At 41.7% G+C, this 27730-nt stretch overlaps 1 protein-coding gene across 10 annotated transcripts in view; it reads left to right on the forward strand.

The window, feature by feature from the left end:
- Positions 1-506: 506 nt before the first annotated feature.
- CHD5 (chromodomain helicase DNA binding protein 5) overlaps positions 507-27730 on the forward strand; it is a 244062-nt gene continuing 216838 nt past the window's right edge. For 7 of the 10 annotated variants that reach the window (XM_033922351.1, XM_033922352.1, XM_033922354.1 and 4 more), the window contains exon 1: positions 2372-2477. In XM_033922351.1, the coding sequence (XP_033778242.1) occupies positions 2402-2477 (76 nt within the window). In that variant the 5' untranslated portion in view covers positions 2372-2401. The other 3 variants (XM_033922353.1, XM_033922361.1, XM_033922357.1) reach the window with 2 other exon arrangements.

Genomic DNA, 27730 nt, shown 5'->3' on the forward strand with positions numbered 1-27730 from the left:
TGGGTTTCATCTAGTTTAATGTTTAAGGCTGAATAGTAGCACTAGACTGAGAGGTGAAGCTGGGGATACAGATGAAATCAATCCAGGAAGCAAACCACCATTATTAATTGGCAACAGTATAAGCAATATACAAAAAAAAAAAAAAAAAAGGATTGAGACTGGAAACAACATTTTCACCTGTGCTGCGAATTTCCTTGTAAAGATTTCAGAGAAATTGAAAGCTGGAGAACTTTGTGCAGTTTCAGGGTCCTTGTCTACAGTCTGTCCCGGAGCTGCCTGTCTGTCCTGGAGGTTGAAATGAATCCCAATGATATGCGTTGTCAAGATGAAGAAATCAACAGATTTCCACTCCTGCAAATACTTATGCCCTGGATTATTTTATAGCTGCAAATTGCTTCCAACTAGATCTCCCCCCTCCATCTTTTTTTATCACAGCTTCGCCGAGCTAACTAGTGCTAAACTTGGTAACCTCTGGCATTACTACTAACTAGTTGTGGCAAAATTATGGGATGTGGTTGCCACGGCAACCAGACTGGACGTCACAATCTGGGCATGTGTATTCCATTTTTGTCTCTTTTATTTTCAGGCTGAGGGATTTGGGCTGTGTGTGTGTGTTTGTGTGTGTGTGAGAGAGAGAGAGAAAGAGAGAGCGAAGAAAGGGGGATATTTTCCTTAAAAAAAAAAAAATAAATAAGGCAGCCATCTTTCTTAAAAACCTCACCCTCTCCACCACATACAGTTGAGACATGGGCATTTTCTCCCCAGAACGCTGGCATCCCATGGGTTAATATCTGAAGCTCAGAAAGGAAATAGCGAGGGTGGGAAAGAAACTTGTATTTGATTTATAAAAAGAAGAAGAAGAAAAAAGAGACAAGAGAAAAATGCGAGGTCCTTTAGGGAATGAAGAAGACACGATGGAAGAAATGGAAAATGAAGAGATTTCAGGTACAGTAGATTTCATTCTTTCTACTAGCAAGAGACCCAGGCAAGTGGCTTTGCAAAAGGGGCTTTTTTTTTTTTTTTTTTTTGCATGCTCACTTTGCAGGCGGAGAAATCAGCAGCCCCCTTGCTCCTTTTTGGCAAGAAGGCAACGGGGAAGGGTGTGGGGGAGGAAGCAAAAAAAAAAAAAAAAAAAAGGACACTTTCCCTCCAGACTGGTTTTGTGCTTAAAAGTTTTGCTTGCCGCGAAATTCCCTAAGCAGGAGGTTGCTCGCAGAAAGCGAGACAAAGATGATCTATTTGTATGCATGGCCACCGGGGACATGTCACAGAGTGCATATTAAAGGGGGGGGGGGGAGGGAGCCTTCACCGAAAGCATGCACAAATCCATAACTGTACAGCTTTTATTCTCTTCTCTCTTTTCATTCATGACACGTCATTTTCCGAGACCGGGGGTGCTAGGATTGCGTTTCCTGCTATGGAATATACCGAAAAAAATGGCTGTGATGCTATTTGAATTATTTTACTGAAAACCCCCAGTGCATCCGTTATGCATGTTATGGGACGCGGTGCATATGCATGCCTTAGCTTCTCTGTTCCTGAATCGGGAAACTGATGGGGGAGGGAGGGGAGGGGGTGAGACCTGTTCTTTTGGCCCTTTGCAGGATTTGGGGATTTCTTGCTGTTGCATATGCACATCTGAGCTAATGCATGAGATAAGTGGGCCCGTAAACTGTACAGCTAGGAGGAGCAAAAACGCGTGTGGTTTTTTAAACATGGATGGCTGGATATGTAATGTGAAGAAGCAGCAGCAGGAAAAAAAAAAAATTGGGAGCTGAACTGATTGAGACGCCGCATATTTGCCATTTACATGGTGACTGCATGATTTTTCACCGGTTAGGGGCAACCTTTAGGAATATATGTATCCAAGAAATCTGCTGAATGTTATTAGTTTGGGGAGGAGGGGGTTAAATAAAACTGCAGCCTTTTAAACAAACTCCCTAATGTGGGTGACCTACAGGCCACAGAAACAATGCTTAGTAAAAAAAAAAAAATCATTTGATGCGTCCATATTGTTGACTTGATTCCATGCTTTTATTTTGAAATGAAACTTTAAGGCCAAAAAACATTCTTCCCGTAAAGATCTCCTGAAGGTGTGGCTAAGAGAAGGCCAGGTTGTGTCAGGGGCCACTGACACTGAGCCTTCTAAGGCTTTAACAAGAGGAATTGTAATACAGAAGTGTTGTATTATGAGGTCACAATGATGGGCGGGGTTTCGTTCGCTGGGCCAGCATAATGCCGTCCCACTAAGGGATTTGCTATTGGATGCTCAGAGCTGCCAATTTGAATGGGGGCGGGGGAAGAGTGCGTGAGAGAGCTAAAACCGGCGACGCAGTTTAAGAAATTGTCCCGAATGACTACTACAGGTGCTGCTAACTTTGAGCAGAAATTAGGATTAAAGATGCAAAGGTTGTGCTTATTTTGTAAAAAAAAAGGGACAGCATTTGAGTTCGCTATTAGTGGAGGAGAGCAAAGAGGTATAAAGTGATATAATTTAATCTAGGCGTGACTAAGCAGTCTTAATCCCTGAACGCAGGTCTAATTCTTTTAGGTATCTCTCAGCCCTGTCTGGTCACTCTTATGAAACTCAAGGTCGATAAAAAAAAATCACACCTCCTTTTGGGGCATCCGTTTAGACCAGTGGTCTCAAACTCAAACCCTTTGCAGGGCCACATTTTGGCCTCAGAAAAAATAGTTATTGTCTTATTAAAGAAATTTTGCATGAGGTAAAACTCTTTAGAGTTTATAAATCTTTCCTTTTGGCTAAGTCTTAATAATAATAATATTGTAATTTATAGCTAAAGAGACATATGATCATGAAACTATTTTATTTTACTTTTGTGATTATGATAAACATACCGAGGGCCTCCAAATAATACCTGGCGGGCCGCATGTGACCCCCGGGCCGCGAGTTTGAGACCACTGGTTTAGACATACTCTGTGTGTTTTGGGAGGGACCGTATAGATTGAATTTATAAATCTGATAAAGGTGATAATTCACTTTCTGCCATAAGTGGTTTTAGAAAGGCTAAGGAGTTAAACAGAGGGCGTCCATTGGCTTGAGTTCCCTGGAAGGTTCAGTTTTTATAAATCCCCTGGAATCGAGTTACACGAGCTGAAACTCTTGACTCTTACATCAACAGCAGCCCCAGCTGATCATTTCCCTGCCTCAAAAAACGCCGGTAAATGTTAAGTTTCAAGGCCATTCATCCCTTCGGTGACAATATTCTTCCCTACTCTTCAGGCATATAATAAGAAGGTCGATAATGATCCATAGCCAAATGGGTGGCATTCGTTACAATCCCTCGATTCATTTGAGCTTTCTTTTTATATGTTACTAACTCTTGGTTGATGATAGGGGGGGGGGTCTGTTTAAGAATAAGATGGCTACAGGATATATAGGATCTTTGGTTTTCAATACGGTTCTCAAGCTTTTATTTCTTAGCTTGGTGACCCTGTGCCTACATGAATTTGGTAGGAAGGGAGCTACTCTTTGACCAGAGCAGCGCAGAGTATTCAGCACGCCAGCTGACGCTAAAAACCTCTTCTGCGCTTTTGTAAAAATGGGGAGACTGGTGTTAAGTTGAAAACATCATTTACAAAAGAAAAAAAGCATTTAAAAGAAAAAAAAAAAAGTAATGGTGCCGGAATTACACCTACGGAGCCACTTTCCAGCGCCTAACACTGCTGTAGGCATGTCTAACACTGTAAAGTGCCTCCATAGGAGCAATCCACATAAAAGGTAGGCACCGGAAATGTAGGTCTTGAAAACTCTGGCCTACAGTTCCAGCGCCTACCTATTCCGAAGCTGCGATTCTATAAATGTTGGCGTCGCATGATTGACGTGTGATCGGTGGCGCTTTTTAAGGCAGCTGCCGACAGCAGCACCATTTATAGAATCCTGACCTTAAAGACAATCAAATCTTAACGCAGGGCCCAGGTTTGCACCTAAGGCAATAGAGGGTAAATTGACTCTCTCAAGGTCACAAGGAGCTTCTAAGGTTTTTGGCTTGCTGCTCTAATTGCTAGATTACTTTTCTATTGCAGTTCTTGTCTTGACTGATGCATGAAAAAGTGAGGGACAGTCTACATTTTTGACAAAAATAACATTTTTCTTTTTCATTAAAGAAGGAAATATGCTTAATCAAAGTATCGGAGCAAATATCACAAGAGCACTAGTAAAATGATAAATCTCCCTCCACAGCAGCAATATCAGCTTTTTATGGCAGGTCAAATACTGAGCTGATTTTGTTGTTACATTTTAACTGTATGTTGAACATTGCTTTGTTTTAAAGGGTTTTATGCGATATGGAATCTGATTTGCATATTAATCAGTTTAGCCGTATAATCACATTTCTGTAAACAAATTGATCAGAGCTAATTAGAAACGGGGAGAAGTAATCAAAATATATTTCTGTGCTGCAAAGTCTTATTGACCCTTGTTGATTCTCCAAAGCTGAGAATTTGTAAGCTGATTGTTTAAAGGACCCCTTCATTCCGTAAAGTAATCTGTTTCCACATTTCATTCCACACCTCATCAGACACAGCAACAAACAGTTCACACTGTGTATGTGTGTTTGGTTGTATCGTGTATATTGATTTCATTGTGTATATCGTTCTTGTTCTCTGCTTTGAATTAAAATAAACAAACTAATTCTTCCCAGAGACCTTTAAACATTCTTCTCAAAGGGACCAGTTTCAGTTACCAGGTTTTAAACAGGTTAAACTGGTTTCAGCTAGAAACAGAACATTTTCATTTGTTGGCCCTGCTCTCTGGAACTCATTCTTTGATTCTTTTTGTGATGGTCTATCTTATTCTGCTTTTAGGAAGTTACTTAAAACAGTTAAAAAAAAAAAAAAAAAATTTCCAACAAGATTGTGGATCCATGAACAGTTCAGAAAGATGTGGATTTATACACTGGTCTATTATTCATTTTCTTGATCTGTTAAATTCTATATTGTACTGTTTATTATATTGTAATCACAGAATATATTGCATTGTATACTACTTAATATTTAATAACAATAATAATAATAATAATAACTTTATTCTTCTATAACGCCAATAGGTGGTTTACATTTGAAGAGAGCTGGACAATCAGTGAGTTACAATATGCAGATAGTGAAATTACAGTATGTACAATCTTGAAATACAGCGAAATGCAATATACAGTTTGTTACGTATTTTCAGAGGGGACATGTTAGAAATAGGAGCAAATTACAAAATACAGTTTGTTAAGAATTTTGGAGGGGCATTGGATAGAAATAGAATAGAAAAGGATTAGCAGAGTTACTGTTTAGGTGATATATGTCATTAGTGGTTAATTATAATTAAATCCAATCCGAACTCTGCCTGAACCCAAGCAAAGCAGAGATTCTTTGGGTTCCCAACACAAGTGGACAAATGCCTGACTTCAAAATATCTTTTGGGAAGTATGAGCTCCCCCTAAAATCACAGGTCAGGAATCTCAGGATACTGGTAGCTAGACTCATCGCTCGCTCTGATCCCGCAAATTCGAACAACCTTTAAAAAGTTGCCTCTATCATTTACGGCAGCTACGAAATCTCTCTCCGTATATTGAAAAGACAAGTCTGATCACAGTGGTGGTCCATGCCATGATAGCATCACGACTAGACTACTGTAATGCCCTACACATTGGTCCAATCAAAGAGAGTTTGCATCAGCTGCAACTAATTCAGAATGCTACAGCACGACTGATAGAAGGCATGACCACTTGCACCCTTCCTGCAAAAACTACATTGGCTACCAGTAACTTACAGGGCTAAATTTAAAACTCTGTACAGGTATTTGATTTTCAAGGTCCTCAGACAAAATGAGCCAGAAAACTTAAAGTTGTCCAGCCTTCTTTCAATGTGAACCGCCTAGAACAGTGTTCTTCAACCACTGGTCCATGGACCAGTGCCGGTCCACAGAAATTTCCTGCCGGTCCACAGGGCCAGCAAGTGCATCAGGCCCAAAACAGTGTTCTTCAACCGCCAGTCCACGGTGTGATCGATGCGGCGTTATCTTCGAGCCAGCTCCCTCTTCCAAACTGATTCAGTGCACAAAGCCTCGGGCAGTGGCTCCTACGGGCATCCTGCGCCTGAACCGGAAGCCTTCTCTCTGACGTTGCAACGTCAGCGGGAAGGCTTCCAGATGAGGCAAGGGACGTGCAAGGTGCAATTAGTACTATTATGGTAGTGCGGGGTCTGGGGTGGAGATTGGTTAGAGATGGGCAGGGTCCGGCCCATGACTTAGCCCAGTGTTCTTCAACCGCCGGTCCACGGACCAATGCCGGTCCACAGAATAATTATTTTATTTCTGCCGGTCCATAGGTGTAAAAAGGTTGAAAAACACTGGCCTAGAAGTCATTTGACTATGGCGGTATAGAAGAATAAAGTTATTATTATTATTATTAAAGGATAAGCTAACCCTTTACATACCTTTGAAACCTCAAAGAGCATCATTACATTACATTACATTAGTGATTTCTATTCCGCCAATGCCTTGCGGTTCAAGTCCCACTATCTATGCCCTCATCCAAAGAAAATGTACGATGTGAAACTTGCCAGCGAGCCTTCTCAGGAGTAGGCCCCATGCTCTGGAATTTACTCCAGACTACCTCTGCTTCTGGATGCAGGTGAAAAGCCTGGCTCTTCAGCCAAGCCTTTAATACATAGGGTGATGGAGTCAGACTACCTTGCTGCACAACCTAACTAAATCAGTCCCTTATATCTTGTTTAACTGTTTAATCAACTTGCCTTGAGTTTAGCCCACAACCTCTGTACCACCCATCTAATTTCTGCCCTTGGCCCCTCGGCTATATGATAAGCTGTATTGTAGAAAAGCATTCACATCATATAGTATTTACATTAGTTCTGATGTTTGCTTATTAAATACCTCACACATATTACGCTGGCATTGTATTATATCGAAAAATAAAAGAACAAGAGGGCATTCGGAAAAGTTGAAAGGGGACAGATTCAAAACGAATGCTAGGAAGTTCTTCTTTACCCAACGTGTGGTGGACACTTGGAATGCGCTTCCAGAGGGCGTAATGGGGCAGAGTACGGTACAGGGGTTCAAGAAAGGATTGGACAATTTCCTGCTGGAAAAGGGGATAGAGGGGTATAGATAGAGGATTATTGCACAGGTCCTGGACCTGTTGGGCTGCCGCGTGAGCGGACTGCTGGGCACGATGGACCTTAGGTCTGACCCAGCGGAGGCATTGCTTAAGTTCTTATGTTATCTCTCTTATTTGAATTTCAGTGCTGTTATGTATATTTTTGAAACTGTTTCATGATAGTCCTGTTATTGTTTCAATTTACTGATTTGAGTTTACCTCATTCATTGTATTTATGTTTATTTTTGGTCTTTTTACTACTGTTAACAGAATTGTACATTTTGGGGTCCTTTTTAAAATGGCAAAAAAACTGTGACATTAAAGCGCCTACTGACACCTAAATAATATGCTCTGGAATCACACCTATGGAAGTGGTGTTGGGCGGCCTAAAGCGCCTACATAAGTGCCATTCACAACAAAGATAGGCACCGGAAAACCCTGGCCTACATTTCTGGCACCTATCTTTTGCAGGGTGCCGTTGCATGACTAACAGGCAATCTGGATACCGATGCCCCTATGGAGAATCCGGGCCTCAGTGGTTGTATGCTGGTGTTCAGCACCATGGACAGTTCCTTGATAGCTGAACAGAAACTAACTTGATATGGGCTGTCCTTTGCAATATCAGGAAAGAGTGGGCACTGTTTGGAAACAGGGTGCACCCTCAACAACATTGCCCCCCCCCCCCAAATGAAAATAAGATGATGAAAAACAAAACAAACTGTAAACCTCACAGGAAATTTAAGAACATAAGAATTGCCTTACTGGGACAGACTGAAGGTTAATCAAGACCCGTATCCTATTTCCAGCAGTGGCCAACACAGGTTCCAAGTACCTGGCAGAAACCCAAAGAGTAGCAACATTCCAGAGCTGAGATTGTGATGTCATAATGCCTCATTCCACCAATGCCTAAGAGCCAACCTCAGCAGTGATGTCACAATGGCTTGATTAGATGGAACTTCAGCATTCCAGAGCTGAGACTGTGATGTCATAATGCCTCATTCCACCAATGCCTAAGAGCCAAACTCATCAGTGATGTTACAATAGCTTGATTGTCATATACTTGGCTTACATAGGAACATAAGAGCTGCCATACTGGGACAGATCAAATGTCCATCAAGCCCAGAATCCTGTTTCAAACAGTGGCCAACCCAGAACCCAAGTACCTGGCTAGATCCCAAGTAGCAAAACAGATTCTATGCTGCTTAACCTAGGAATAAGCAGTGGATTTCCCAAGGCCATCTCAATAATGGCCTATGGACTTCTCTTTTAGGAAATTATCCAAGACTTTTTAAAACCCCGATAAACTAACAGATTTCACCACATTCTCTAGCAACGAATCCCAGAATTTAATTATTCATTGTGTGAAGAAATATTTTCTCTGGTCTGTTTTAAATCTACTACTTAGTAGCTTCATTGCATGTCCTGTAGTCCTAGTATTTTTGGTTAGAGTAAACAAATAATTCACATCTACTCTTTCCACTCCACTCATTATTTTATAGACCTGTATCATATCACCCCTGAGCCATCTCTTCCCCAAGCTGAAGAGCCATAGCCGCTTTAGCCTATCCTCATAGGGAAAATCCATCCCATCCCTTCTATTATTTTCATCGGCCTTCTCTGTACCTTTTCTAATTCTGCGGTTTCTTTTTTGAGATATGGTGACCAGTATTACACACAGTATTCGAGGTGTGGCTCTACCAGATAGCGATACAAGGCCATTATAACATTTTCATCTTTGTTTTCAATTCTTTTCCCAATTATTCCTAACATTCTATTTGCTTTCTTAGCCGCCGCGCATTGAGCTGAGGTTTTCAACATATCCTCAACAATGACACCTAGATCCTTTTCCTGGGCAGTGACTCCTAACATGGAACCCAGCATCACATAGCTATAGTTTGGGTTCCTCTTTCTCACATGCATCACTTTGCACTTGCTCACATTATACGTCATCTGCTGTTTTGACACCCAGTCTTCCAGTCTCTCAAGGTCCTCTTGCAATTTTTCACAATCCTCTTGCGATTTAACAACTTTGAACAACTTTGTGTCATCAGCAAATTTAATTATCTCACTAGTTATTCCCATCTCTGGATCATTGATAAATATGTATGTTAAAAAGCAACATTCCCAGCGGAGACCCCCTGGGGAACCCTACTATTTAACACCCAAAACATACAAAAAAGTGGTGACATAACAAATTTTCAATATGGAAGTAAATTTTCAATATGGAAGAACCACATCAGGGAAGAAACCCTCCTCCAAATAGGCAGAAAACCCACTATTTACCCTTCTCCATTGGGAATATTCACCATTAAAACCTACTCTCTGTTTTCTGTCTTTCAACCAGTTCTTAATCCATAATAGGACATTACCTCCTATCCCATGACTCTCTAATTTCCTCAGAAGTCTTTCATGAGGTACTTTTACAAATGCATTTTGGAAAATCCAAATATATAATATCAACTGGCTCATCTTTATCCACATGTTCATTCACCCCTTCAAAGAAATGCAGTAGATTGGTGAGACAAGATTTCCCTTGACCATATTGGCTTTCTCTCATTATTTATAATATTCTCTACCATTTTTCCAGGCACCAATGTCAGTCTCACCAGTCTATAATTTCCTGGATCACCTCTGGAACCCTTTTTAAAAATCAGCATCACGTTGACCACACTCCAGTCTTCCAGTACTATGCTGGATTTTAAAGAAAAATTTAAAAATTAATCTCAGTAGCTCTACAAGTTAATTTTTCAACTCTTTAGCACTCTGGGATGTATACCATCCAGTCCAGGTGATTTGCTACTGTTCAATTTGTCAAATTGACCCATTACATTATGTTTTTATTCTGATATTTGTGGCAATGTGAGGGGGGTCAGTGATCACTGGGGGAGTGTGTGTGTATCTTTATGTTGTCTCTGCAGTGTTTATTTGGTCACTTTGGATACCTTTTTGGCACTTACACCTGCTTTTACATCATCTAACTCACAACGTATAAGTTCCATCCAGGAAGTCTCATGAAACATTCAATTATCCCTACAAGATGACTAAGTCTAGGTCGGCCCCATCCCACCCAAATACTGCCCTAACCAGATACACCCCTTTCAGCTCTGGGTGCACAGCGGCATTCAGAGGCATATAAAGTCCCGTGACACATCCAGAAAGTCGGTTTGATTATCGACACTTGGACGACCTGTCTTTTAGGTCGGCCAAGTGCCGACTCGGGTGGGTTTTTAGATGTGTTTAAGTTTGGATTGCGAGCCCCTTAATTGCCAGCAGATTCTGTTCTAAAATACTAGTGTCCAACACAAAGAGAAGTGGGGGAAGAGCCTGTTCACATCAGCCTTCGGAACAAGCATATACAGCTTGCTTAGAGCGTGAGCCTTAAGGTCTAGCTCTCTCATCTGTTTTCATAGGCATGGGATAATGGCAAAATTAGCACATGGCCTTTAATGCAAAAAAAAAAAAAAAAGGAAATTCAGCCATTATACCCCAGTGGTAAAAATGGAAAAGGGTAAAGGGAAAGACCCTTGTCTAAGGCCACTTTTTTTTTCTTCTGCTATTTGGTAAGAGGGTCCCTAAGAGTGGAGTTGTTGCTTAAGGTTATATAGTCTGGGGGGAGTGTATGTGCCCAGTGCTGTTAAGATATATTAGAGGAGCCACTTGGGGTACCTGGCAATGAAAGAAGTTATACTGTATAAGCCACATATGTAAATGAGGGCCAGGGATAGCCCTTCAAGAAAGTAGCAGCTTTCTAACTCCTTCCTTTAGAGTCTAGACATTTTCCCCAGACATTCGTTATTTTCTTTCTGGGCTTTTAAAGTGGTAAGCTTTGCATTTGACAGGGAAAATGATTTCAAAGAAATATTTTGGCCAAATATACTCCCGTTACACTTACAGTGCTATGAGTTCACTTGTTATATGGGGAAGAGTGTGGCCCAGTGGTTAAAGCTACAGCCTCAGCACCCTGAGGTTGTGGGTTCAAACCCAGGCTGCTCCTTGTGACCCTGGGCAAGTCACATAATCCCCCCATTGCCCCAGGTACATTAGGTAGATTGTGATCCCACCGGGACAGACAGGGAAAAATGCTTGAGTACCTGAATAAATTCATATAAACTGTTCTGAGCTCCCTCTGGGAGAACAGTACAGAAAATTGAATCAATCAATAAATAAGTAATTTACCCCCCCCCCTCCTTTACAAAGCTGCGCTAGCGTTTTTAGCACCAGCCGCTGCAGTAAGAACTCCAATGCTCATAGAATTCCTACGAGCGTCGGAGTTCTTACCGTCACGGCCGGCGCTAAAAAAAAACTGCTAGCGCGGCTTTGTAACGGAGGGCCTTAGCGGGCTCGTTTTGCTCCTGGGATTCCAGAAAAGTAAAATTTTGCCGCTATTCATCTGTTCTCTGTTATCTGTCCTTGTCATCTACTAACAGCCGCCTTGAGATTACATTTGCGTCCATGACTTTGGTTTTCTTATCTATCATGCTTATTCATTTCTGTAGCTTGAGGACTGAGATCTTTGTTCCTATCTTCCTAATGATAAATTAATATAACATATCACTGAAATGGTTATCATGGACGCAGTGATAACTCACGATGAAGTAGAAAAAAAAAAAAAAAAGATTGATACACAGAAACACTTCTTAAATGCTGACTTGGTCTTTTGGCGCTGCCAAATATATGGTTTTTCTGAATTTGTAACCCATATATATAAATTAGGTTTGATAAAGGGTAGTTTGTATGTTAATGAAACTGGCATTTTGATTGGTCTGATTTTCTAGTCAGCACTTGATGCGGTGATTTTTGAGAGACAGAGCAGGTAGGTTAGTGCAGTGGTTCCCAACCCTGTCCTGGAGGAACACTAGGCCAATTGGGTTTTCAGGCTAGCCCTAATGAATATGCATGAAGCAAATTTGCATGCCTATCACTTCCATCATATGCAAATCTCTCTCATGCATATTCATTAGGGCTAGCCTGAAAACCCGATTGGCCTGGTGTTCCTCCAGGACAGGGTTGGGAATCACTGGGTTAGTGAATGCAACAATGTGTCTTCTGCATGGCAACTAAGGTTGTGACGAAGGAGGAGGAGTTTCAAAGGAGGGAATATCAGTGGGTATGTGAGGGAGTGAGTAAAAAGGGGGTCGGGGTGGACCAGCCCGGGCGCCATCTTCACGGTAAGAAGGGGCAGGGGGGGGTGCTCAAGCAGTAGGGAAGAGTGGTGGGGTGCATTGCATAGCGATGCGGGGTGCCACCGCCCTGGGCGCCGACCTCCCTCGCTACGCCACTGGGCATAGTAGCAGGTAAGGTATCCCTAAAAACACTCCCTCGCTGATGTGGCAGTTAAAGCTCTTTCCAGCAGGTGGCGCCAACTTGAGGAATGTTAGGCTGCAAGGCCATTGGGGTGGGGCCAAAGAGGGGACAGGAAGTAAAAACTGTCTGGTAGGACAGAACAGAGAGGCTTCCAGAAGGAAAGTCCTGAGTCAAGAAGACACCTGTGAAACGACTAGTCACAGTACCTGAAGAGCGAGGACCAGGGAAGCAGGGTGGCTCAGGTACCTGTGTGCGGGGTGGGAGACTGCTAAGACAGAAAATCTCTTTATTTTGAAGACTCAGGTATCAGGGCACAGACTAAAGGCAAGTCGGGAATGCGTTTGGCTAGGGAAGAAAGAAGTGAACTGTGTTTGGGGGGTGACCAGAGCCAGCCCTAGTGGGACTGTTTTCTTTGTAAATAACCAGAAATATTGATGCTACTGTCCTAGTACTAGTTATGTTAATAATAAAGAAGGTCTTTTGCTTATTCCTACCCCTTCCTGCCTGCCTGCCTACATGGGAAACCTAGGCCTGCTGCTTACACAGTCCACATGGTGCAACAGAGGCTGTGAAGAAGGGGGAGAGGTTTCTGAGGAGGGAAGTATCAATGGGTGTTTCCTTGGCTCAAGGAGGAAGTTGTATTATTGTATTTGATTGGGAAGGAAGAAGACTCTAGGGCAGGGGTAGGCAATTCCGGTCCTCGAGAGCCGGAGCCAGGTCAGGTTTTCAGGATATCCACAATGAATATGTATGAGATGGATTTGCATGCACTGCCTCCTTGAGATGCAAATCTATCTCATGCCTGATCTGGCTCCGGCTCTTGACGACCGGAATTGCCTACCCCTACTCTAGGTGATCACAATATATTAAAATCAATAATATGAGAATTCCAATACATAAGCAACGTAAGATTCTGGGGGCTTGGTTAGATCAGACATGGGCAACTCCGGTCCTCGAGGGCCGGAATCCAGTCGGGTTTTCAGGATTTCCCCGATGAATAGGCATTGAAAGCAGTGCATGCAAATAGATCTCATGACTATTCATCGGGGAAATCCTGAAAACCCGACTGGATTCCGGCCCTCGAGAACCGGAGTTGCCCATGTCTGGGTTAGATGCTGCCTTGAGTATGTGATCAGGTCTGCTTTCTTTCCGATGTGAGCGCTTAGTAGGTTAAAAGTGTTGTTGCCACGTCAGGATTTTAGGATCGTTGTGCAAACTGCTATCATTGAACGATTAGATTACTGTATTATGTATAACAATTTTTATTGAAAGAATCAAATAATCAGTACAATAGGATAATACAAAATACATTCAATACAATAAGAATTACAATAATATTTCATACAAATTTAAATCATTCTTTCAAATTTAATTTCCATATGAATTAATTCAATCTTATCTACACCCCCCTTAATTCCATCCCCTACCCACTATCTTCCTCTAAATCAGGGGGAGGGAACTCCAGTCCTCGAGAGCCGTATTCCAGTCGGGTTTTCAGGATTTCCCCAATGAATATGCATTGAAAGCAGTGCATGCAAATAGATCTTATGCAGATTCATTGGGGAAATCCTGAAAACCCGACTGGAATACGGCTCTCGAGGACCGGAGTTCCCTACCCCTGCCCTAAATGAAATCCCTCCCCCTGGATGAAAGTTGACAAAAATAAAGAATTAAAATAAATAACTGGAATGTAATTATTAAACCTAATTTTCATAATAAATCATTGATAACCAAACTTCGTATTTTTGGTGAGAGATTCTGAATATAAGGATCCCAAACGTCCATAAAAAGACGAGTTTTTTAGGCGAACCTGGAACCTCCCAACTCTCAAATAAAAATAAGCGATGTAATTGATTCCTCCAATGCCAAAAACTTGGAGATTCTTTCTGCAGCCCAAATTGCATAATACATTTATGCCCAATCATACAGGCTTTCTGAAATAAAAGACATTTTAGTTGGCCAAAAACCCCACAAGCTGATGCTTTACCAAAAATTATTCCCCTAGGACAACCCACTATCGAATTACCCCATAAAGAACCCAAAAATAATAGGATTAGATTACTGTAATGCGTTGTATCTGGGGATTATAGCTTTGCAAGTTCAAAATGCAGCAGCTCGGTTGATCTGTGGAGGGAGCAGATTCGATCATATCTCACCTTTACTCATTGTTTACCAGTGAAATATGGGATCGTTTATAAAGTTCTTTCGTTGATTTTTAAAGTGATACACTTTCATATCCCCTGGCATCTGACTCGGGTGTTGGAAGTATATCAACCGGGTTGAGCCCTGAGGTCTGAGGAGACACTACGGGCAGTTAGTGAAGGGCAGACAAGCATACATTACGCAAAACTGAGGGCTTCAGTAATCTCCGGCAGGGGTGCTACTATGGAATAATCTGACAGGGTTACTGAGCTTGCTCTCTGACATTCAGAGATTTGAAAAGGTGTTCAAAATGACTTTATTTATAGAGGCCTTTTCTTGAAAGTTGCTCACTTTAACAATACTGTTGGAGAGGTTTTTAAATATTCGTTGTATTGTTTTTAAAAACTGTGTATGTATCTTGTGAATCGCTTAAGTTTAAATGGGGTGTATGTTTTTAAATAAATAATGTCTCTGAGAGATGAAGGATTCTGCCTACGTAGCCATGGTAGTGATTCCTGGTGCGACAAATGTCAAGAAGCCTAAAGGAATTGAACGGGCTTCCTCACATTTGCCACTTGTGAATCGCTACTATGGTTTTGTGAAAAGGAGCCCTTAGTTTTGTCAGTGTGAAGAAATCACAGGTGACAAGAGGTGTAAGAGATTTTGTGGAAGCTGTGAGGCGCTGTCAGAGTGGACCGAGCTTAATGATGAGGGAGAGCTATGAGAAATTTTAAGAAAGTTAAATTCATTGAGGTTTTGTAGTAGGTCCTGAAAGAAAGGGAGGGGAATCTACCCTTTCTCCTTGAGTGGAAACATCGGGGCACTAGAGATAAGATTGTTGGCGGTATATAAGAATAAAATTATTATTATTATTATTAGATATATGAGGGTAAATCAGAAAGTAAAGGCAAAATACATTTAACTGTGAGCAATTGAACATATCACTTTGCCACATAGTCCCTTTGCAAGATGACGCATTTATTGTATTGTTCAACTAGCTTCTGGATTCCTGCCATCATGTTTCTGTATTTCTAACATTCATTGGAGCCATAGCCTAAAAGGTGATGAAACATAGTGGTTTTTAAGGTTTTGCAAAAAAATCTGAAGAGATAAACACAATCCAGAGGGCATAATTTGAGGCTGAGGGGTGGGAGACTCAAGAGCAATGTAAGGAAATTCTTTACGGAGAGGGTGGTGGATGCCTGGAATGCGCTCCCGAGAGAGGTGGTGGAGAGGAAAACAGTGACAAGAGTTAAAGAAAAGCGTGGGATGAACACAGAGGATCTAGAATCAGAAAATAATAGTAAATATTGAAGGCCAGTACTGGGCAGACTAACGTGGTCTGTGTCTGTATATAGCCATTTGGTGGAGAATGGGCTGGGGAGGGCTTCAATGGCTGGGAGGGTGTAGATCAGGAGTGTCAAAGTCCCTCCTCGAGGGCCGCAATCCAATCGGGCTTCAGGATTTCCCCAACGAATATGCATGAGATCTATTTGCATGCACTGCTTTCATTGTATGCTAATAGATCTCATGCATATTCATTGGAGAAATCCTGAAAACCCGACTGGATTGCGGCCCTCGAGGAGGGACTTTGATACCCCCTAGTGTAGATGGACTGGAGTGAGCTTTGACGGAGATTTCAGCAGTTAGAACCTAAGCACAGTCCCGGGCAGAGCTTTGGATTCTTGCCCAGAAATAGTTAAGAAAAAAAAAAAAAATTAAATTGAATCAGTTCGGGCAGACTGGATGGACCATTTGGGTCTTTATCTGCCGTCATCTACTATGTTACTAATTTGAGGAGGAGGTAATCCATTCCATATCGCAGTTAGTAAATATGGAAAGAAGTGTGAAATTTTACTAATGGACTCGATTCCTCTTAGGGCTCCTTTTACTAAGGTGCGCTAGCGTTTTTAGCGCACGCAGGAAATTACCGCGCACTACCGCGGCTAGAACTAACGCCAGGTCAATGCTGGCCTTAAGGTCTAGCGTGCGGGGCAATGTAGCATGTGCTATTCCATGCGTTAAAGCCCTAACGCAGCTTAGTAAAAAGAGTCCTTAATGATGGAAAAGAGAACTTATACATATGAGTCTTTCTCCTAGACTCCTCTTACCCCAATGAAGAATCTTCACTTGGCAGAAGCGATCCCCGATTAATTTACTACCACCTTTTTGTTGTTACAAGCAAAGCAGTTTACATATTGGGCTAAATTCTAGTCTAAAATTCTTAGTCCTATATACCAAATCATCTCCTAAAAATAGGAGCTCGATTCAGTTTATATAATTAGATCACAAAGAAAGATCCATTAACATTCCTCCACTAAGCTCATCTTTTACCTCACCTTGATATAATTCCCCCCTTACTCAGCCATGGAACTGACGGTCCTTTGTGTATGGTAGTGTTGGTGGGGAAGGCTGGAGGGGGTTTAATCACAACTCTCTCAGTTGGGGGACTGTGTTTTTTTGTTGTTTTGTTCTAATGATGTATGTACTGTGTGTGCTATATATATATATATATATATTGTTATTCCTAATGTGTCATTAATAGAACTTTAAGATCAGATGAACAGCATTTATTAACAATCCCCTCGCTAAAAATAATAAATACGCGCCGGCAGTATATCTTTTCCGTCACAGCTCCCCAAACCTGGAATTCTCTCCCCAGTTATCTACGAGAAGAAATCAATTTAGAAAAATTCAAAAGTAAACTGAAAACTTTCCTTTTTAACGATGCCTTTGCAATTTAATACTATTGGTTCCTTTTAATAATATTTTACAAGTCTTGGAACTAATCTTTTCTTCTCTCCACAACCTTTATTCAATTATCTCTATTTTTATCCCATCCATATGTGTTTTCCATTTTTGTCTCCCACTCTGCTTTAATATATTGTAATTTCTTCCCCTACCTATCCCTTCGTTTCCAGTTCGTGTCGTAATTGTCTGTGTCTCGTTAGTCTTTATCTATTTTAAAATTTATTTTATATTGTAATTTTAATTATGTGTAAATCGCTTTGAATACTGATAAAGCGATTAATCAAATATATATTAAACTTGAAACTTGAAACTTGTTTATTTTTGTGACCCATTTAGATATTTGGCTGACATGTGCTGCATCAAATAAATTGAAAACCTGAAACCCAATACATGTGCATCACTGACAAAGCTCTGCAAGGGCTGGTGTGTTTCTAATAGAGCTAATGGGTTGGAAGATGGCTCCAATTTTTTGATAAATATAACCACACAAAAAATATTCGTACACAAATCAACATCAGAGATTGTACGTAGCACGTTTCCAAGTTAAAACGGAGAAAAGACCTCAGTGTTTCCCAGGAACATACCCGGGATATTCAGCTTATACACATTAATTTTTTTTTCATAAATCTTTATTCTTTTTTAAACTCACAATAAGTATAACACAAAAACAATCATTTTATACTTTAACATTACTTATTATATCATCAAATTATAGCTTTAATCAAATATCCCCTCTCCCTTATATCCAACAACTAATCATAAGCAGAAGAAATCATAAAATATTCCCACCCCCCACCCTAGACGTGCATGAACAAAAGGAATTAATATTCTATGCAATAATTTCAATCTTTACAGTATCTTGTTAATGGCTCCCAAATAACCTGAAATTTCTTAAAATTTCCTTGCTGCACGGCAATTATCCTCTCCATTTTGAAAATGTGACACAAAGAGTTCCACCAAAAGCTATAATTCAGCCTATCCCAATTTTTCCAGTTATTCGCAATCTGTTGTATGGCAACCCCTGTCATAATGAGTAGAAGCTTATTGTTACTAGAGGATGTTTGGCTTTAAGCCCTCATTGACATGCTAAACAATACGGTATCATAGGATAATGCTACTGGATTATCTAACAAATTATTTATTTGATCCCCCATTGGCTTCCTATCAGCCACCGCATTTTATTTAAGGTAATGTTGCTTATTTTTAAAACCCTAGTCCACAACGAGCCTCAGTTTATATCAAGAATGTTAATTCCTTATAATTCCGTACGCTCACTCAGATCATCCTCTCAAAACTTATTAGCTATACCTTCCCTTAAAACAATAGGAACAAGAAGAGCTGACATGTTTTCTGTTATGGGCCCACAATGGTGGAACTCTTTACCACAACATATTACAAATGGAAAAGATCTTCTTTCTTTTAAAAAATCTTTAAAAACTCACCTTTTTAAAGATGCTTTTAATACTCAATATTAAAAATTTTTTTAGTTTTTAATTTTTTACCTACCCCCGTTTCCTTATGTTTTTTCCCGTATTTGTTTTTCTTGATATAACAGATGCAATCTTTGCTCTTCTTTCCTCCCCATTTCAAGTCTGTCTTGTCTTAAATTGGATGTTAATGAATTTTAATTTGTATCTCTATAATTTTATGTCTTCTTTTACTTGTGTACATCCCTTTGTAAATAGATTCAGCGATACATCAAATATTAATAAACCTTGAACCTTGAAACCTTGATTTCCAAAAAGCAAGTATTAATGGACAATAGAATAACAATTTTTTGATGACATTCCAAACTGCAGTCATTTGGGGCAGCTGATTCTCTGCAGCAGCATAATTTATAAAGGAAAGTTGGGCAAAAAAATTGTATTACCTTTATACTGTGGTACTGTATATTGATATCCGTACAGCACTCAGGGATGCAGAGTCTTATTGCACATGCATCATGGTAAGATAGTTCCAATTTCTGTACTGAAATGGATTTTCATTGATTCTTTCTCCATGCATTTTTTTTCCGTTAAAAGAATGCTTTAGGGGCCCGATTCACCAACTCGCAGACTTATTTCTTTCAAAAATTATATACCGCCTAGAACTAAGCGTTTTCCAAGAAACATGCACATTGTGAAAACAGATACCTTTACATAAAACAAGGCCATCCTCTTTCTTTGCACCTTAACAACTGTCTACTTGCAACATATTTACACAAGTGCACCAACAAACAGCTGTTTTTCAAAAGCTTCTTAAAATTCACACAATCAGCACAAAAGTCGCAAATGCCCTGGTAATGCAGTTCACATTTTCACACCTGCTAAAGAAATCATTGTAGCCTTTGTCGCAGCATCATGCACTACCAATTCCCTGCTCGCTGCCAATTAGAGAATGACACGGTGGCAAAATTCATCACCGTTCCCGTCCCCGCGGATAACCGCGGGAAATAATCCCATGTCATTTTCTAGTGTCTATTTCAACCTCAGTCCTTCTACACCAGCATTCTTCAAAGCAAAGCTTGCGGGTCAGTGGTTGTGGCCATTCATCCTCTGATTCTTATGTGAGCCAAGGATAATGAAGCCATTGTGACATCACTGATGTGATTGGCTCTTAGGCACTGGTGGAATGAGGCATTATGACATCACAATATCTGCTCTGGATACCAGAGACTGTCATTCTGTAGTGTCTGTTTCAACCGCAGTCCTTCTACACCAGCATTCTTCAAAGCAAAGCTTGTGGGTCAGTGGTTGTGCCCAATTATACTCTGATTCTTCTCTCTCTCCTTAAAGAATGACATGAAGATGGTTTCCCACGGTTATCCGCGGGGACGGGAACGGTGATGAATTTTGTCACCGTGTCATTCTCTGCTGCCAATCTCATCCCACCCTCGGACCTCAACATTCTTCCTGGTTGATATGCAGTAAAACCTTAGATTACGAGTAACTTGGTGTGCGAGTGTTTTGCAAGACGAGCAAGACGTTTTATTAAATTGTAACTTAATAAACGAGCGTTGTCTTGCAATACGAGTATATACAGCATGACAACCGAGCCGACGGTGCTTCTCTCTCTGACGCTACGAGGTCTTGCAATACGAGTACGCACTGTATTTGCGCGTCACAGGTACACATTGTATATGCGTGTCACGTCATCACAACTGAGCTATTGTTTCTGCTCTCCCTCTGACGCTGCAGGAGTGTAGTGACTGCTCTATAGTATTTTGTATTTGGTTTGTGGAAGGAATCGTCTGAATTTCTGTTATTTCTTATGGGGAAATTCGCTTTGATATATGAGTGCTTTGGATTACAAGCATGTTTCTGGAATGAATTATGATAGCAAACCAATATTTTACTGTATTTCCTGGAGGATTATTACTAAAATATTTTCATAAGGAGGGTGTGTGTATGTTAAAAAGTGATTGGCCCTGGGTATCAAATACAGTAGGTACGTCACTGGGTCCTTATATAATATAGCTACAATGCACTGGAAAAAAAAACGATGTATTCAGTGGTACTTAATAGAGAATGGCATGGGGATAAATTTTTCCCCGTCTCTGCAGGAGCTCATTTTCCCGCTCCATCGCGGCGAGTTCTTTTCTTGCCCCTGCCCCTTTCCTGCAAGCTCCGTCCTCATCTGCGCAAGCCTCAACCACTTTAAAATCCTAAGTAGCAACATTCTAGAGCTCAGATTGTGATGTCATAATGCCTCATTCCACCAATGCCTAAGCTCCGTCCTCGTCTGCACATGCCTCCAACGCTTTAAAATCCTAAGTAGCAACATTCTAGAGCTCAGATTGTGATGTCATAATGCCTCATTCCACCAATGCCTAAGCTCCGTCCTCATCTGCACAAGCCTCCAACACTTTAAAATCATAAGTAGCAACATTCTAGAGCTCAGATTGTGATGTCATAATGCCTCATTCCACCAATGCCTAAGCTCCGTCCTCATCTGCACAAGCCTCCAACACTTTAAAATCCTAAGTAGCAACATTCTAGAGCTCAGATTGTGATGTCATAATGCCTCAGTCCACCAATGCCTAAGCTCCGTCCTCATCTGCACAAGCCTCAACCACTTTAAAATCATAAGTGTTTGAGACTTGTGCGGTGAAGGCAGAGTTTACAGGAATGGGGAAGGCAAAGTGACAAAACTCACGTGGACGGAACAGGGAATTTGAATTCCTGCGGGGACGGGGGAAACATTTGTCCCCGTGTCAGTCTCTAGCACTTACAACTGTTGCAGCCAATATACAAAGAAGCATGCAAAGTGCCATCACTTGGGACTCTTCATGAGCAAACGCTACCATTTACACGCGTAAGAAGTGGATGTGGCATCTTGCTCATCTCAATGTCAGATTTTGCACAACTGCTACACAACTGCTTATCTAAAGGGAGCCAAATAAGCAGTCAAACTCCCCAACCTCCCATTTTTGGATTTTTGATGTGGATTTTAGAGTCCACAATTTCCCCCCTGTATCACTCCTCTACACCCCAGGTTCATATGAGTAGTCAACTAATACTTCTGTGTGCCTGGGAGCACATTTTTAGAAGCTTACATCTGTTTCTGTTGTACAATAGGAAACATGTCTAATTATCAGGCCTTCCCCAGCTTCATGACATGCAAATTCGTGAAGCATTCTATATTTTTGTTCAAAAAGTGTGGAATGAACACAGATGATCTAGAATCAGAAAATAATATTAAAAATTGAACTAAGGCCAGTACTGGGCAGACTTGCACAGTCTGTGTCTGTATATGGCCATTTGGGGGCGGATGGACTGGAGAGGGTTTCAATGGCTGGGAGGTTGTAGATGGGCTGGAGTAGGTTTTGACGGAGATTTCGGCAGTTGGAACCCAAGAACAGTACCGGGTAGAGCTTTGGATTCTTGCCCAGAAATAGCTAAGAAGAAAAAATTTAAAAAAATTTAAATTGAATCAGGTTGGGCAGACTGGATGGACCATTTGGGTCTTTATCTGCCGTCATCTACTATGTTACTATGTTATATCTGTTGCAAAGCTAAATGCTCACGGGTATATATACATGCAAGAAGTTTCTTTCCTAAAATCTCTACTTATGTGTGTATGGTCACTTACATTTGAAATCAAGGTTTCAAATGTGCAAATGGTCCATAACCCTTCCACGGCTCCAGGTACATTACATAGATTGTGAGCCCTCCGGGACAGATAGAGAAAATGCTTGAAGGACGTGTCGAAGTGGAAGATGATATTTTCTTTCTCAAGGGACCCTCGGCCACAAGAGGGCACCCGCTCAAACTCAGGGGCGGAAAATTTCATGGCGACACCAGAAAGTATTTCTTCACAGAGAGAGTGGTTGATCATTGGAACAAGCTTCCAGTGCAGGTGATCGAGGCAGACAGCGTGCCAGACTTTAAGAATAAATGGGATACCCATGTGGGATCCCTACGAGGGTCAAGATAAGGAAATTGGGTCATTAGGGCATAGACAGGGGGTGGGTAAGCAGAGTGGGCAGACTTGATGGGCTGTAGCCCTTTTCTGCCGTCATCTTCTATGTTTCTATGACTTCAAAGACTTCAACAGATCCAGAACACTGCGACCAGGTTGATCTTTGCAATTTCCCACTTTGTTAAAACTTCACTGGCTCCCAGTAATCTCTAGGGTTTACTTGAAATGTGCTTGCCTAACATTTAAGATCTTGCATGGCACTCTTCTCCCTTTAATTCCTCTATCCTAGAATTCTGTGAGACCCGACATCACCAGATCTATCCAAAAGCTTAAATTATCTTTCCCCTCGTTAAAAGGCATTATCTATATTGGAAAATTAGAGAAATCTCTTTACTTTATAATCACCGAGCTTTGGAATGATTTTCCTGGTCCAGTTGCGTAACTTGGGCTCTTTCCAATTATTTCGAAAACATCTGAAAACGCGGCTATTTTCAAAGATGTAAATTCCGCTGCTCTCTACTATATAATCACTAATTCTTATTATATTTTCCTTTCTTTAAAACTCTTGTAAACCGTGCCGAGCTCTATCTCTATAGAGAAGATTCAGTATATAAGCTTAAGGTTTAGTTTAGTTTAGGACTCTACCAGTATGCAAACTGCTTTGAGTGTGGTTGTATAACTATGAAACAGCGGTATACAAGTCCAAATCCCTTTCCCTTCTAAAATGACCTTCTAAAGCAGGGTTGTCAAAGTCCCGGTCCTTGAGATCTACTGGCAGGATATCCACAATGAACTTGCATGAGAGAGATTTGCATACCAAGGCAAATTTCTCTCATGCATATTCATTGTGGATATCCTGAAAACCTGGCCTGCCAGTAGATCTCGAGGACCGGACTTGGGCAGCCCTGTTCTAAAGGGTCTCAGCTATGTCTGGGGCATCTGCTTCTCCAGGCAGGATGAAATGACATGTCAGTCAATACTGTTTATATTTTATCTAAACCCAACCCAGGTAATTAAAGCATGAAATTTGAAAAACATCTTGGAATAAAGATGATATTTCCTGAATCTGTAAAATTTACTGATGCTATGCATCTTCTGTACTTGAAAATCTATCCATCCATCAATCCATTCATCTATCACTCCATTAAACCATCATCCATCCTTCCATTAAACCATCATCCATCATTCATAAAATTTATCCATCAATCCATTCAACCATCCTCCATTAAACCATCATCCATCTATCCATCAATCATCCATCATTCATAAAATCCATCCATCCATTCATCCTGCCAAAAGCAAAGGCAAAACCTGCAGCAAGACACTTTGGCCCTTAGGATGGGCTGGCAAAGTTATTTCATTATTCCAGACACTCCTTGGCTCAACATATTTTTAATAGACTGTGAAGGAGTAGCCAAATGGTTAGTGCAGCAAGCTTTGATCCTGATAAACTGGGTTCTATTCCCTGCAGCTTCTTGTGACCTTGGGCAAGTCACTTAACCTTCCATTGTCCCAGGTACAAAAAAACTGAGATTGTGCACCCACTAGGGCAGTGTCCTGCAAACGTCCTCAAGCTATGGCACAGTAGATATAGTGACATCATGCACATGCGTAACATACGCACGAAGGCCCTCCAGACGGGCCCTGGGATGCCAGAAGGGTGTGCCAGCAGGGAAGAGGGCCAGAGATAAGGAGAGGTGCTGGTGCCAGCTGATTGTATACAGGATGCGCCTCTTGCCGCGAGAGTCACGTCCTTTAGGCAGTCAGCCAGCGCCTCTCCTCCTCCCCCATGTGCCGTGGCACACACGAAATCTCAGGAGGCACACTAGTGTGCCACAGCACACAGTTTGAGATACACTGCACTAGGGAGAGAGAAAGTACCTGCATATAACATGAACTCAGTTAGCTTAGCGGGGTTTAAAAAAATGTTTGGATACTATCCTAAAAGAGAAGGCCATAGGCCATTATTGAGATGGTTTGGGGAAATCCACTGCTTATTCTTAGGATAAGCAGCACCGAAGAAAGCCACAGCATAATGGCTGAACTGTTGGCTCTTTCTATACAGACGCGGCGAGACCCGGAAACCTTCTACAATCATGACGCCAGCCGCGGAAGCCTATGAGAGCCCAGAATCTGTTTTGCTACTTGGGATCTAGCTAGGTACTTGGGACTCCCGATGCTCACAGGAACCCAGTGAGCATTGGGAGCAGCGTGGGCCATTCAGTGCAGCTCTCTGCGCTAAAAACCGCTAGCGCGGTTTCGTGGAAGAGGGGGATGGTTTCACAATACTTTGCAATTGTTTAAATATGTAGCATGACCTTGGAAAATACACGAGTCCCACCTCTATGAGGAAACCCCCCCTTAGCAAACATTATGCGCCGTCTGCCTTATTTTGTTGCAAAAGTTTTAATCGCAGCTTTATCTTGTTCGCTAAATTCCCTTTTTGCTAAAACGGATCTCATTTTGAAAACAGGGATCATCCAGTTTTTTGGGTTTTTTTACAGCATCGTGCAGTAACACCTGTTGATAATAGCAACACTTTTTAATAACAGAACATTTGTCTTTAGATATATAAGAAAACATTGGGAGTCCTGGTTTTTATTTTTCAGACACTGAGCACAACTGCATTAATTGCAAATGAACTTATGGTTTGTTAAGTTTCATATACCAGCCTTTATACAAGACAGCAGAGTAGTTTACATATTAATGATAAAGTTCAGCGTAGAGCACAGAGAGAAAGGAATACCAAGTCACTTAAAGCAGGGGTGTCAAAAGTCCCTCCTGGAGGGCCGCAATCCAGTCGGGTTTTCAGATTTCCCCAGTGAATATGCATGAGATTTATTTGCATGCACTGCTTTCATTGTATGCTAATAGGTCTCATGCATATTCATTGGGGAAATCCTGAAAACCCGACTGGATTGCGGCCCTCGAGGAGGGACTTTGACACCCCTGACTTAAAGGAAAGGAGGCAAGGTAAAGTTAGAAAAAGCCTGGTTCACCCTGCCCCGTGTGGAAAGCCAGGGCTAGGGAGAAAAATCAGTTGACTGTTAAAAGCTTGTTCAGGTAGGTGTGCTTTCAGGGCTGTCATGAGGGTGGGGGGGGGGGTCCCCATTACACTTGAAACTGCTCGCACTCCCGTTGAGGGTGCGTGTGTATAGGGGGAACCCCCAGTACACTTAAAAGTCACGCTCTCCTCCCAAAGCCCGGCTCTTCCGCTCTCAGGGTGTGTGTGGGGGGAAGCCTCCCCCCCACTAGTCGCGTTCTCATTCAGGGGATGCCGACGTGGTCTCAATTTGAAGATTGCCTCAACTCCCCCCCCCTATACTTACAATTTTGCCCTGAAAACCCCGCTCCCTTCATGCGCGCACTTGTCGGTGCTCGCATTTGACGGGGCGGAATTGTCAGGGAGCAATTGTCCTGCACGCTATTGATGGTGCACCGAAATTTCAGTGCACTAGTTCAAGCACCAGCTGCTGGAGGCATTGGGCACTAGGTCTTCTTTACCCACGTTTAAGCGGATGTTAAAAGTGCACCTTTTTCACAACGCTCTTTTTTTTTGGGGGGGGAGGGGCTCAGCATGATCTGATTTAGTTCTGTCAGTGACCCTTTGAACATCACCTTATCTTTTATTGAATATGTAATGGCGTTCCTTTCTTGCTTATTGATTATATAATTGTACTCCGCTTGGATGGATTTTATATCTTGATGCAGTTAAGCAAATTCAATGGATTTGAAACTTGAACTGCTGGGAACGATCTGGGCTGGGTATTGAAAGTAATATGAGATGCCAAATAAGGTGAAACCAGCGGAAAGGACCTTATGCATTAGAGCGAGAGTCTTATGGCGAATATGGAAAGCTATTAGTGGCCAGTGGTATGTCAGTAAAAGAGGCGTGAGTAGCTCAAGAAAGCACTCTAACAATAGTATTTTGTATTGACTATAGTCACTTTCCCTCCTTTTACGAAGCCGCGTTAGGCTTTTTTATATCGCCAACCATGACTGTATTAGCACCGATGCTTATAGAATTCCTGTGAGCGTTGGTGCTAATACCGCTGTGGCTGGCGATAAAAAAAGCCTAATGCAGTTCCGTAAAAGGGACTGAGGGGGGGGGGTTCCTTATTATTTTATATTGAGTGAGTCTCGCATAGACTGCATTGCAGTAATCTACTCAAGGCCATTCAGGTATACAGTCGTTTTGCAAATAACTGTCCAAAAATGGACAGATAGAAAATTCTATACGAATTCTATACGGATGGATGGATTATGTCACCGAGTCAGCCACTGACTCGTGGCAACGCGCACAATGAGGGATCCGCCCTGTGGTGTTTCACGGCAGAGTGCAGGAGAGCTTTGCCGTTGCCTTCTCTCCTGCGCAGCTCCCAGCGCCTGGTAGTCCCAGGCGGTCACCCATCCAGGCACTAGCCAGGCCTGACCCTGCTTAGCTTCCAAACAGTACGATCAGGCCTTAAAAATCGACACCCAGAAAAGTGCTATTCTATAACCCGCACTTAAAATTAGGTCAGGTTTAAAGCAACCACGACTACATTTAGGCATAGCTATTTGCACCATGAAAACGTGGTACAAATAAGAACATAAGAATAGCCTCACTGGGTCAGACCAATGGTCCATCAAGCTCAGTAGCCCGTTCTCACGGTGGCCATTCCAGGTCACTAGTACCTGGCTAAAACTCAAGGAGTAGCAACATTCCATTCAGAATCCTAAAGAATAGCAAGATTCCGGAACCCCAAGGAGTAGCAACATTCCAAGCTACCGACCCAGGGCAAGCAGTGGCTTCCCCCATGTCTCTCTCAATAACAGACTATGGACTTTTCCTCCAGGAACTTGCTTCCACTTAAATTTAGGTACGGATGCCCCTATTCTATAATTATTGGTGTGACTTAAAGTAATGTCTACTCATTCATTTCTACTTTTTTGACAGCGTAAACTTTAGGTGCATATCCAATGTTAAAATTGACACTTGTAACTTGTGAAGTTCAAGTAAATTGTGT

Source organism: Geotrypetes seraphini, chromosome 15, assembly GCF_902459505.1.
Source record: "Geotrypetes seraphini chromosome 15, aGeoSer1.1, whole genome shotgun sequence".
Lineage (NCBI taxonomy): Eukaryota > Metazoa > Chordata > Amphibia > Gymnophiona > Dermophiidae > Geotrypetes > Geotrypetes seraphini.